General features: G+C 30.6%; 1 protein-coding gene and 1 long non-coding RNA gene across 2 annotated transcripts; one reads left to right on the forward strand and one right to left on the reverse strand.

Annotated features, from left to right (window-relative positions):
* Positions 1 to 8,889: 8,889 nt before the first annotated feature.
* On the forward strand, positions 8,890 to 9,549 carry LOC112100971. Its single transcript, XM_024190848.1, has 2 exons — positions 8,890 to 9,432; positions 9,538 to 9,549. Exons 1-2 carry the CDS (start codon positions 8,890 to 8,892, stop codon positions 9,547 to 9,549), a joined length of 555 nt encoding a protein of 184 aa, XP_024046616.1.
* Positions 9,550 to 10,101: 552 nt separating this feature from the next.
* LOC112101107 lies at positions 10,102 to 12,856 on the reverse strand. The gene is made up of 3 exons (XR_002907167.1): positions 12,566 to 12,856; positions 11,894 to 12,010; positions 10,102 to 10,230 (listed from the first exon to the last, which is right to left on the reverse strand). It is a non-coding gene; the product is annotated as an uncharacterized LOC112101107 (long non-coding RNA).
* Positions 12,857 to 14,334: the final 1,478 nt, after the last annotated feature.

Here is a 14,334-nt window from a genome sequence, read left to right on the forward strand (position 1 = left end):
GATAATATTAATAAAAATAATATTAACAATAATTAATAATAACAAAAATAATAAAGTTAATAAATTTTAATAATAATATTATTATTATTATTAAATTTTATTAACTTTATTATTTTAGTTATTATTAATTATTGTTAATATTATTTTTAATAATAATAATAATAATAATGACAACAAAAACAATAATGATAATATTGTTAATAATGATAAATTAATTATTTTTATTAATTATTAATACTATGGGTATTTTGGTAAATTGATTCTCAATCTCATTCCTCATTCTCATTTATTTTGCTAAGTAAATACATCAATGGCATTCCAGCACATTCTCATTCCTATTTATTTTTGCCAAGTAAACATTGAAATCTTATTTCCATTCCTCATTCTCATTCCCAGCCCATTCTCATTCCACCTCATTCTCATTCCCATGAAGTAAACGCACCATTAGTGCTTTAGTTATTGTAACTTACCTTCACCTTAGTGTGACATCATTTAATATCCTTCCTTCATCGCCTTAAAATATATCGTGTAGGAACATAGAAAATTCTTTTGTGAATAAGCACAACAAGTATATGCCAACATAATATTCCTTTAAACTCAAATAATCGACAATTACATTTAACTTCACCAATAGCATCATTAATGTAAACTGTAAAAGAGACACGATGATGGTTCCCTTCAACTATAACATCTTCATTTACTATAAAATCTGAATTTGAAACATTATCTTTATCATAGGATAATTCATAGTAGATTTTAACTTCTAGCTCTCACTGAAATTCTTCAAACTTTACAGATGTACATGCATCTTGAAATTGTTTCTCAAAGGCATATTGAGTAATACAAGGGATCCGATAATTAAAAGAGCTAAAGTCTACTTGGTTTTTTTTTTCAACCTTATCATATGATGTTGCAAAAACGTGTGGTTGGGTAATTACTAATACTATGGTGACTGCGACTTTTGAAGAAATATAAATGTGACAAATAAATGTAAAGAAAATAGGACACAATAATTTATGTGGTTTGGCGTAAAGCCTACGTCTACGAATAAAGACTGGAAGATAATTTTACTAATAATAGGAATTTACAAAATTGGAAAAACTCTCGAAACCCACAACCCCAATACACCCAAATGGATCCCCTTAGCACTTAAGGAAATCCTCTTTTAAAACTCACTTGGAATGAGCTTAGATCTCACAAATTTTGGATGGGTTACAAATGCATTCTGCTTCTCTATTTATAGGCAAAGCTTATAATATGAATGCATGAAAAAAAATCTTGGCCATTTTTCATTTTTAATGGCTTTTGTGCTCACTTTGTGAAGAGTAAGAAATTTCATGCTAGCACATGCAATTGCAGTCAAACGTTGCTATCCATGTGCTCAACAAAAGTTGGATTCGATGCTGACTTTTCAACAATTTTTCACCTTGACAAAAATTTATCCAAATATGAGCTGAATACTAAACTCCCCCATATATCAAATCATCCTCCAATCTCTGCTTTTCTCATTATTTAAAACTTGCGGGATATTAATCAATTTTAGACAATGCTGAAACTTGATCACTGTCACCACCTTAGTCAACATATCTGCAGGATCTCTTTGCAGTCTTGATTTTCTAAAGAAGAATATTCCTTTCATCAACAAATTTCCTGCACAAAAGTGAAATCGTGCGTCGATATACTTTGTATGTGCATGATAAACTTGGTTCTTTGTTAAATGAATAGTACTTTGATTGTTGCAATACACATTTATGTGCTTCTGTACCAATCCTAAGTTTTCAAGTAAGCCTTATAACCAAATAACCTCTTTAACAGCCTCTGCAATTGACATGTACTCAGACTCTGTGGTCAACAATGCAACTGTAGACTATAGTGTAAATTTCCAACTGATTGACCCTCTAACAAAAGTAAATACATATCCGGTGATTGACCGTCGTTTGTCGAAATCACCAGCATAATTAGAATCGACATACCCAATCACACCTTGACCAAGTGTATCATCTCGCTCAAACAGTAAACCAACATCCATAGTCTTCTGAATGTACAGTCGAATTATACACAAAATTTTGCAAATTAACCTTAATTGATTCATTTTATTGATAACCTTTTAACTTTTCGGGCAACTTTTTCATTATATGTCACAAGCACTACCTATATCGTGCATTAGGAAAAATGATTTCAATTCCCTTTTGGATCTTGATCGATGATCATGGCATTTGGAGCCTTATCATCCATACATGCGAACCAAGATTTAAAAAGCCATACATATGTCTCAACATCTCTCTAGAAATTAAAACTCATTTTAATAAAGTTGACTGACCATGATGATTAACCCCAACAAAGGCACAAAATGACATATCATACTTGTTTGTTAAATATATCAAGTCAAATATGATAACATTACCAAACTCTTTATTTGTAGCCTTACTCCTTACATCAATTCAAAGTATATTTCTTAAACAAACAACAATCTTTATTTATACCCAAGTGTAACATACGTGAAAAAAAGGTGGTTAAAAATAAAATAAAATAAAATAAAATAAAAAAAGGAAGCTTAGCAAACTTTTGAAGGGGTTCACAAGTGAAAGAGAGAGAGAAAGCTATCAACCGACCCAGAAAACTCGACCCAAACCCAAGAACTGACCCAATCGTATTTCACAATTCTGGCCACGTGACTGGCCGAATAAGGTATTGATCAGAAGCTTGAAGATCGGCCATCATATCCTAGCCATCATCGCCGCCGAAGAACAACTAAAACGACAGCAATCAAAGCTTGAAAACCCACGACTTTTCCAACTTGCTTCGCCACGATTTTTGCCAGTTTTGGGTGACACCACCTGCTAAGTTTTGTTTCCCACAACCCCTTCTTCAATTTCAAACCATCCACAGCCACTGGGGGAGCTGATTTGCTGTCCATCAGCCATTGAGAGATTTACGATTGTTGAGCTAAATTTCGATGCCGGCGCCACGCGTGGGAGCTCACTGTCGATACCATTGAATTCAGTTTGGCCAGAAGTGTCTAATCCAAGCTTTTCGGTCACTGCCGCTTGAATTTCGGTCACCGTTGACTGTCAATGATAATACGGTAATTTCATATTTTGAGGCAATTTTGTAATTGTTGACCCTATATATATTTTAGTAATTTTTAAAATCAAGGATTGATTGTAATTATGATTCCGAGGATAATTCGGTGATTTGCAATTTTAGAGTATTTTAATAATTTATGGATGTGAGGGTATTTTGGTAATTTTGTTGACACTGGAGTTGTACATTATTAATAGATGCTCATTTCGAGTTTATCGAATAAATTTAGTCCTAACTCTGATTTACTGAAAATAATTATGTTGTTTCCTTGATAGGGAAGGATCTGCGAGCAAGAACCAGTCCGTGGACGTGGACGAAAACCGAATCTGAACATCGTCACTGTAAGTGGAATATACAAAACCTATTTTCATAATATATTATGATTTTACGATATAGTACAACATATTTGATAAATAAGTATTTAATACTTCAATTTAATGATTTTCTGGGAAATGGATTATTATCTACATGTTGTTATTTATTATTAAAAATGCGTATGATTAATGATTTTATTATCGATTTTGAGTAAATGCATGACAATAGTTTTTAAAAAATAAAGTGGATTTAAAGTATGTAAATGGAAAAAGAAATGAGATTTAAAGTATGATTATACGTTTATGTATATGTATATAAAAGGTTGTTTGCAAAATCATTGGATAATACCCTTCTCCCGATACAGTGATACATTTATGATGAGGCCTTTGGGGCCCATCTGAACACACATAGAGGCTTTAGCCCGTGTGTTTGGGCGCTTCTGCCTTTTAGAGGCATATACATGTGATATAATGATAACAGTGACACAGATACATATGATACAGATGAAATACACGTCTTTGGTCATATCTGAGCACACATAGAGGCTTTGGACAGTGTGTTTGGGCACTTTTGTCCTTTAGGGACTAGATTATGCATACACATATATGACGGGATGTGAGATGACACTCCCTTATTTATCCGTGTAGCTCCGGGGCATGACGATACCTACATAATAGGTTATTGCCCATCCGTTGAGGTCCGGATACGACGAGATTATTTCCTTGGGTACTTGTTTAGTGATGATTTCATATTTGTGTATTTTATATGATATTGTGATATGATTTCCATGGTTAATACATATGATATTATATATGCTCTTCAAGGTTAGTAATCTGATTTATATGTTAAATGATTTATTAATGTTTTCTCGTATATGATTTGATGAAATCCTATTTAGAAATGATATAATTATTTTTTTAAAAGTAAAAATTTATTTTCAAAATTATTATCCACTCACTGAGCTCACTAAGTTTTATACATATCCCATTTTATTATATCCCCCCCCCCCCAACAAGAGATTGCAGGTACACCAAATCGACCCAAAGACTGTAAATATTTTGAATTTTGGTCACATGATAGTGTTATAAGATATAGATGATTTTTGTTAGGACATCCAAATCATCTTTTTTTTTTTTGGATTGTAAAATTTTGTTGTATTATTCTTTTGAGATTAAGAATAAACCAATGTATGTTAATATTAGTTATAATATAAATTTTGATACTCTGGAGATATCTTGGATAAAACTCAGTATTTTGGTTGAGGGTGTTGATCATTGGAGTTTGTTGTATATTGAATTATTTAAGGGAGTGCTTGTTTTACATATTTGCAGGCTAGAAGTGTTATATTTATAAAGGAGACTTTGCTGAATTTTTGGAAGAATTCTTACTAATTAGATTATTGTCAATCCAATTTTGATGAGATTAGATAGACTCGCCCTAGGGATTCGAGGTGGCTCGTTTCACCAAATGTAAAAGAAGTTTGGATTATCAGCCTGCATTTTTTAAAACTAGTCTTGTACTGCAGCAGGATCTCATTTTTCAAGTCATAAGCATCTTTCTTTATTTAGATAGTTTCTGGTATCTTTATCTGAAAAGATAAATTCTCATATCCCTCTGCTTCAATAACTAAAGAATAAAACTTTTTATTTTTCCTAATTCCAGCTTTCTCTTCAATATGCCCTTATACTTCTATTTTTTTTAAGAAACCAAGCTTTGTTTAGTATGCTAAGCTCATGATTATGCTCATAAACAATAGAGCTCGCTTTACACTTTTCATCACGAAGCATAGAAGCACTAACTTTAACCTTGCAATTTGTTTTTGTTGTGGGATGCAATTTAAATGCATGCCTTTATTTACATCTTAACTTGTCATTCCGTGAAGAATTGAAACTCATAAATTTCAACACCCATTCGTCATCTTTTCGTGAAGGTCTTTTGATAATTTCAAACCCCATCAGTTTTCCATACAATTTGTAGAATTGAAACAACTCAGCAGTGGTATCATAGATCATTCCAATTTTGGGCTTTTCCACTTCTTCTTCAACATTTATCCCTTTTTCTATTTCGTTCTCACTATTAACCTGATTCAAATGAAATTAGATTGTCTAGTTGAAATACATTAACAAGCATATAACTTAAAATAATATCTTTAAGAAATTCATAAATAATGTCAACAAAAAAAATTACCTAAAAATCAATACTATCAGGTACACATTTTGCTAGTTCTCTTAACAAGTGTATAACTTCAAATCATATCTTTAAGAAATTCATGAATAACGTTAACAAAAAAAAATTACCTAAAAAAAATACTTTCAGGTTCTTCCATTTCAATCATTAAAACGAAATTAAAAAAAAAAAACCTTAGAGTTCTATTTGTTGAATAAGTCTGAATTGCAGCTAGGTTATGTGGGAGTATTAAGGATATCGTAAGTTGAGATTTATTGCAGGCAAAAAATAAAATTCATATAATAAAGAGGTGAAATTATAATTAATCCTAAACTAATAAATATTAATGACATAGCTGAGGTGACAATGCCACATTAGTTGGGACTTAAATTGGGATCCTTATCATTATTGGAGGTAATAATAATGTTTTAGTTTATTTCGATAAGTGAACTAGTTTTGTAAATTTTGAGAAGATGTCCTTTAGCTTGAACAAATGGACATTCACATTGTGCATTTTAATAAAGGAAAAAGGACAGCTACATCCCCATAATTTGTGGAAATGGCCATGAGGACCCCCAAATCTTTTATAAATGACACCAAACCCCTTCTGTTAACTTTTATTATTAGTTTAAATGGAAAAATGGTATTTCAATACTTTTACTTTGAGTTAACTTATAATTTTAAAAATATTGATTAGACATTACATGTAAGTATCCAATCAATGCCACATGTCAAAACTTAATTGAACAAAATTTTATACACTACTATGCCAATTAAAACGTATTTTACCATTCATCGTCCTCTTCAACATACTTCTACATAACAAAAAATAACCAATTTTGTTAGATTATTTTTTTAATCCTTATCAAACTAAAAGTAGTATATAGAGAGTATGAATTATCAATGGTTTTGGAGGAGGATTTCAAAATCACCAACGTCCTATTGAAGTTTACAAAACACTTGCCTAGTAATGCAAAGGTGAGAAAAAATAAAGTTTCTCTTTATTTGCTTTTACTTATTTGATGATTTCAACTAAGTAAATGATAATACAATAATTTTCAAGCACATGGCTTAAGAATTCGTCAATGGGTTGCGGGTTTTCAGGGGCTTTGGCAAATGTTTTTTGGTTTTGTTTTGTGTGTATGTGTACATTTTTTTAATGTTCATGATCAATATTGTCCACTAACTTTGCATGCTTTGATCGATTTGTGCATACATTGAAAAATGGGTTAAGTATTGATATTAGGATTCAGTGGCAATAGAAGACCAAGTGAAAGGAAAATAAAAAGATTCTAAAGTAGACAAATTTTGTTTTCCTTTAAAATTATTTTTATATAAAATAATTTAAAATATTAATGTGCATAAAGCCAATCATTTATTTTATTTGCTGGTTGTTATATTATTTATTGCTTATTAATTTTGAAGGAGATTTGAATTGTATATTGAGTGGGTTAAAAATATTGTTTACTTTTGGGTTTAAAAATGTATGGAATTAATTTATGCCATGTTAGTTTTTTTTTGGATTGTTGGTTAAGATGATCATTTGATGTGTGTATGAAATATTGATTGCAGATGTTTTGTCCCTCTCATATGCAATCCACTGAAACTACACAACAGTAGAAACTCACCACTAATCCAAAGTTTGTAAGCCCACCAACTGACCCCAAAATTTCCAAGCCTACCACCGGACCCAATTCCACCAAATGAACCTGTCAACCAATAATAACAACACTTTGAACCCAATAACCATGAGTTAATGCAAATAGGTGAGCTGGAAAAAAGTCAAAATGAATTATCAACAATTTAAACACAATTATATGTTGAAGAAGATGATGTTGTTGAATTTGTAGAAGATGAAACATTTTGGGCAAATAATGACAATGATGATGATGTGCTTATTGAAGAGGATAGGCATAATGTTCAAGAAGATGGAGCAAATCTAGATGATTAAGGTGAAAATGATACTGGGGATGGTGAGAATGATGAGGTTTTGTCCAATTATAAGTATGATGATAGAGATGAAGGATTTGTAATTGAATCAGATGAAGATATGACAATTTGTTTGGTTATGAAATCTGTAGAAACACAAAAAAGCAAGGTTGGTCGAGATGGTAAGCTGGTATTGTTAATTGGAGATGAGTTTAACACTGTGGTTGAGTTTAAAGGAGTGTTAAAAATTTATCTAATTGAGTAAGGATTTGATATTGTTAAACTTAAGAGTGAAAAGAAGAGATTCAAGGCTAGATGTATAGGTGCGACTGAAGAAGAAGTTCATATAAATAGTACATTTATATAGCTAGGGTAAAGTTTGGAACTATTTTTAGAATTCAACAACTCAATGAGAAGCATGAATGTGATAGAAACTCTAAGACAAAAGAGGCTTCCATGTACTGGATTGCCAATTATTTTTAGATCTCATTGCAGAATAATCCTGCAATTCCCCCAAAAGCAATGTATAAAGAGATGAGAATAGAAATATGGATTACACTGTAGTATTAAGAAGATTAACAAAGCTAAAAAGATTGCCAAGATTATAAATAGTGGAAGTCATTCAGAGTCTTATCAGTTGCTAAGGAACTATGAACCAATCTTGAAACAAATAAATCCAGGAGTACTTGTCAGGCTACAATGTATTGATCAGGGTAAACCTAACAGAGTTAAGTTCGAAAGGTTTATGCCAAGTTTTCTAACTTTGAAGAATGAGTTTATCAAGAGTTGCAGGTGGTTTATTATATTGATGGGTGTTATTTGAAGGGGCCTTATGGTAGAATTATATTGTCAGCAATTTCTTTAAATGCAAATAGTGGTGTTTTCCCTATGTTGTGTGCATTTGTAAAACAAAGAGTCCAGAGACCTGAATATGGTTCTTTAGCATTTTGAGGAAGTGGCTTGAAATTAAATATGATAGTTTTGTTACCTTTATGACAGATAAACAGGGCTTATTGGCTAGTTTGGCAATGTTCTAGCCTAGATCTATTGTTAGATATTGTGCTATGCATTTATTTGCAAATGTGAGAAGTAAATGGCCTAAACAAGTGTTTAGAACTCTGTTTTGGTCAGCAGCAAGAACAACATAAGAAAATGAATATAATAACTACATCGAAAAGATTAAGAAAGAAAAAAGTTAAAGCATACACATATTTGGCAAACATTAACAAAACTTAGTGGGCCAGACATGCTTCTGATCATCTTGCAAAGTCTGATCATGTGACCAACAATATAACAAAGTTATGGAATGGTTGGTTAAAAGAGCGTAAGGGTAGTCCAGTGCTTACTCTCATGGATTACATTAGAAGGAAAGTAATGAGGAGACTATATAAGATAATGAAAGAGGCTAGGACATGGAAAGGTAGACTACCCCTTGATGTCAAAAAGAAACTATATGTGAATAGGGATGAAGGAAGGACATGCAAGGTTTTAGAGATTGACGATTATGATTTTGAAGTCATTGACGATGTCACATATGAATCTTTTGTAGTTGATCTAGATAAAAGAACATGTGGTTGCGGGGCATATCAAATTAGTAGCATCCCTTGTAAGCATGCAATGCCATGTATTGTAATGAAGTGTGAATGTGCTGCTAATTATGTAGATCCACGTCTAACAGTTCGAGCTTATATTATTACTTATTCGGAGTTTATAAAGCCCCTGCCAAATCAAGCAATATGGCCTAGTGTTCAAGGACCTGAGATTAATCCACCAGAAATGCTAGTGCAAGTTAACAAGCTGAAAAAACATGCAAGAAAGAAGGAACCGAATGAACTGCTTAGGAAAAAAAAGAATAAGCAAATTTTCAAGTGCACTAACTGCAGTGGTGTAGGGCACAACAAAAGGTCTTCTAAGAACCCTACAAAAAGTTCATCTCAGGTATATTCTTTATTTTACATTATGTTAACTTGAAATTTCAAATTATTTATTGTGTTAGCTATAATAACTTACTTTATTGTCTTCTTGTCGTATGGTAATGTGCAGGTAGCAAAGTAACTAAATGCGACTCAATCTGAAAGACAATCAGTACTAGAAAAAAAAAAGGCTACCATGACAGAGAATATCTGTCATCCGACCCCTCTTATGACAGAGTTTCCATCTGTCATTGTAGCCCCTCTCATGAATCTGTGACAACATTTTATCTATCACATGTTCCTATGACAGCGTATATTCATCACACATATGTCATGAACCAAGTGATGTTCGTTTTGCAAAGCTTTCGAGAATTAATTGAAAATTTTAGCGGGTAATTTAAATTATTTTGAATTTGGTGGGTTTCTTCAAAATCTATCATATATTAATGATTCACATTCTCTGTCAAGAGATTTAAGGTTTAAAAAAATAAAATTATTATTTTCAATTTTGAAATTATATTAATAGTAATTAACATTATTTAAATTCCGGAATTTTGAAATAGAAATAGCAAAAGCCATATTTTAAAACTTGAATTCACAAAATAAAATTACATTCAAATTCATAAAACTATCTAATACCAAAGAGCACCATACACTAAAAATTTCAATCACTTTAAACTTCCAACAAATAGCATCATCAAAATTCATCGTATAACATATCTCATAAATCCTTTACAATATCCAATCATCAGCTTATCACTAGAAAAACAATTAATCCATAAAAAAACACTGATATTAAATTCCCGAAAGCCACCAACATCATCTGAAAAATAGATTAACCAAAAAAATACAAATTAACATGTTGACCAAATACAATTAATCAAATTCACAATAAAGTTCACCAGTGTGTAATTGATTTAATCAGCTTTGATACAAAAGGAAAAATGAGATAAATAGCCCCAGAGGAAAAAAAAATCACATTTGACAATTGACATAATGAAGCAGTAAGCCTCACGAGTTGTAAAAGAGAAATAGGTAAGGGAAAATAAGGGACATCTTCAATGCATGCAGTTTATATTAACTTTTTTTTTTTGTTCCTAAAGATGTATTAAGAGGAAAAAGGATATTCATTCAATGCATGCATCTCCTATTTGTTAATCTAATTATTCTCCTATTCCTATTGGTTAATAAGGGAGTCAATAAGATTTTAATCTAACAATATAACAGTGACAATTAACTAGGTCTTCATTAAGAGTTGTTGAATTAGAAAAGATTTAAGTATAAACAAACTATTGTGCAACAAAATACGTGCTGAAGAGAAATATTGAACCAAGTGCAATGCCAAATACAAGAAAAGAGAATTTTTAGTCTAGCCTTCTATAGATTTCAATTTTGAATTTCTTTATGCACCAAATTGAGTATATTTCAAAGACTACAAATTAATTAATGCAAAACATCTAAAAACATAACAACTTTCCATACATAATTAAACAAAATCCACCAAAATCAAACTAATAAAAAGAAAGGTAAAAGTTCTAAAAATCCAAAAGAGGAAATATTAGAAAATTCTGGAATCACCAGAATCTCCCCATTCTATCAACCTTAATTCCATGCTTGTAGGCTTGTGAACATTGACCATATCCAACTCAAAGAAAGAAGACGCAGGCTAGTATTCTCATCTGGATTACATCACATTAGCATTTGAGATATTTTTACTTTAATGTTTCAAAGAGAAGAATTTTTGTTAAAGCAAGATTTTCAACAAATATGTTAAAAGGAATGCTCATTGTCCAAGGATTTAAAAGAATGCCAAGAATAAGTTTGTTTACAATTTATTTTTTATTTTTTTTTCTTGTTAAACTACGATAAACTGAAAAATACAAATATATCTTGATTTTAAAAATAAACCAAGACAAGAAAATAGAATGAACAACTATTCTTATAGGCAATGAATGGAAAACCTCTAAATGTAGTCATTGGTTTAGTAAGGACAATTGGAACCATAAACAGTGGATAAGTTTCTAATGAAAATAATAAAATCCATCATCTATATAAGTTGAGAAAAAATAAATTTCATGTCAAAGATCTAAAAATTTGAAGGAAACTTAATAGTAAACAAATATTCAATCCATAATAGTATGAATAATAAAAACATTATTGTCAACTTGAAACGTAAAGTTGCTTTGTGTTTTTGTCAGTCAGTCCTATTGTTTTTAGCAAAACAACAAACATTAGCATTTTAATTGGTAACAAATCAGAACCAACATAAAAATAAAATTAGAAAAGATATAGAGATGTATTCTACCATTGTGCAATGCTGGTATCGTCACCGTCTATTCAATAAATATCAATGACCCCCTTAGACAGGACATAACTTGAGTGATAGGAAAAAGATAATTAAATAGTTGTCATGAGCTATCTTAAACTTATGCAATCAAATATTTCAAAGACGATGCTAAAACAAACCAATGTAAAAACATTATTACCTTGAACCATTATCACCAAAGTCGTGAAGCCAAACCACAGTGGCTTGCTGTCTACCTTTGCCTGACTACATAGGTCCTTTCTGAACTGATCTAGTGTTTTTCTAACAGTTTTAACCCCTGAAAAGAAGTCATCGCAAAATTCAATAATCAAAATTAATGATGAAGAATTTCACATACGTAACAAAAACCCATAATTACTAACAAAAGAATTTCATAATGTAAGTTTTTTTAATAAACCTCAACAAAGCTTTGTCAAGAGAAAACATAAATTAAAAAAATGATAGAGTATAAAATAAACAGGGGAGAATAGAACAACTAACCCCCTTTACAGCAAGTATCGAAATGAACTTAATAACAACGGCACATGTTAGCTATAACGATAATAGAGGTTCTTTAAAGTTCTTTTTTTTTTAAGAAAGTCACGCGTCTTAGGAGGGTCAGTAGTTCTTAGAGAAGAGCCTAAGTTTTCCAAAGTTACTGTACTAAATGCACAACAAGTTAAATCAAATTTTATTGGAAGAATTATTGTACAAAACCATTGCAATTAACCCCAAATTACAACCAACCAAGCCCTAGTAATTTAATTGAGAGTTAATTTCCCTTTATTATTACTCAATCTATGAAAAATCCAATTGAGGAACAAAAGAATAGAGAAGAACGAAATTTATTTACCTTCATCAACAGGAGCGATAGTGAAGGTTTCTTAAAAAACGATCGGCGAGTTTGAAGGATTACTCAATAGCAAAGGATTTAGGGTTTGGAGGAGAACATCAACTTCTACATGGCAAATAACAACGATTTTGAAGGATTAAGGGTGTATTTTCGTCTTCTTTATTAGTGAGTGAAGAGCCTCAAATTTTGACTTAGGGTTTTTATTTTGGATTTCTCACTTGCAGCGAGAAATGTGATTTATTAAAGTTGTGGAACACTTGGAAATTATTTTAGTTAAGTGTCTAGCTCATAAATGACGTAGTTTCCTCTTCGCAAATTCTATTTTGATTTTAGTTTAATTAAAAGCTTTCAATTGTTGTAATAAATTAATGAATTGACGTCATTCTGTTTTGTTGAAAAGACGTCACTTTTGTGAACAACTTAATAATAAATTAAAAATAAATCAAAAATAAATAAAATATATTATTTTTTTATTATAGCTTGTGATAGAAATTTAGTTTGTCACATAAGTATCATGTAGTTGTGATAGATAAAAACTTTGTCAAATGTTTATCATACATTCTTGATAAATAACTAAGTTTTTATTATCTATCACAAAAAATCTGTCATAGTAAGTCATTTTTCTAGTAGTGAATCACAATTACAGCCGCAAAGAGTAAGAAATCATATTAATTTGATAATGGATTTGGATATGATGCATTTGGATCGTAGACATATTTTTTTAATTAGACTTTGTGATGCATTTGAATTGATCTGATAGATCAAGATCATTTTGTTTGTAACAGCTCAACTATTGCAATAGCATGACTCGTTCTTGAATATCATGCCTCCATTTACATTTTCATGAGTATTTGTCATTGATTTTGAACCTAACGGGATTTTATTTCCATGAAATGAACTTGATGAATTAATGAACAATGGAACTTGATTGAATTAAAATTGATTTTTCACGGGAAAATGCAATCACCTAGCTAGTATTAATGGATTATATTTTAAACTATTGTAGTTGGCATCAAAATTGTAAAAATTGATCCAATTTTAAGGGTATTTGTGTGATTAAAATGATTCACAATGGTGTAAATATAACTTAAAAATCTCATTGACAATGATTCTATAAAACAATATCTTTTAGTTTTATAATTTATGTAGGGACAAAATTGTACATTAATGTCATTATGTTGAGCCACAGTTGTTAAATATTTAATTATTCAATTTAAAGAAAAGTAAGTGCAACATAAGGGTATAAAAGTAAATTTAATATTTTCCATCTAAGCTAACAGTAAAAGTTAATGGAAGGGGGTTTTGGTATCCCTTACAAAAACTATGGGGGTCTCCATGACCATTTCCATAAATTATGGAAGTGTAACTGTCCTTTTTCTTTTAATAAAATAAAATTAAAAAAAATCATAAATATTAAAAATTAATCATTTACACCTATTGTGAACCTTGGGCTGATTTTATTCCACAAAAATGATATCAGAGCCAAGTTTTGGTTCAAAACATTTTGAAATATTATGTTATATTGGCGGAAAACCAGCAACATATATTATGATGGTTAACCCAAATGAGAATTATATCAGTCAGTATAACAAGCCATGTACTTAATTATTTCATAATAAAAAATAAAAATGAATGAAATAATTGTTTATTTCATAAATAATGGAGGATATAATCTAATGATAGTCAAAGATATATAACTAAGTATAAACAATATTATTCATTAGAATAAAATGATTTAGATATTAAATAATTAGAACAACTGTATTCAT

The sequence above is a fragment of the Citrus clementina genome, unplaced genomic scaffold (assembly GCF_000493195.1).
Source record: "Citrus clementina cultivar Clemenules unplaced genomic scaffold, Citrus_clementina_v1.0 scaffold_2, whole genome shotgun sequence".
In the NCBI taxonomy this organism is placed as follows: domain Eukaryota; kingdom Viridiplantae; phylum Streptophyta; class Magnoliopsida; order Sapindales; family Rutaceae; genus Citrus; species Citrus x clementina.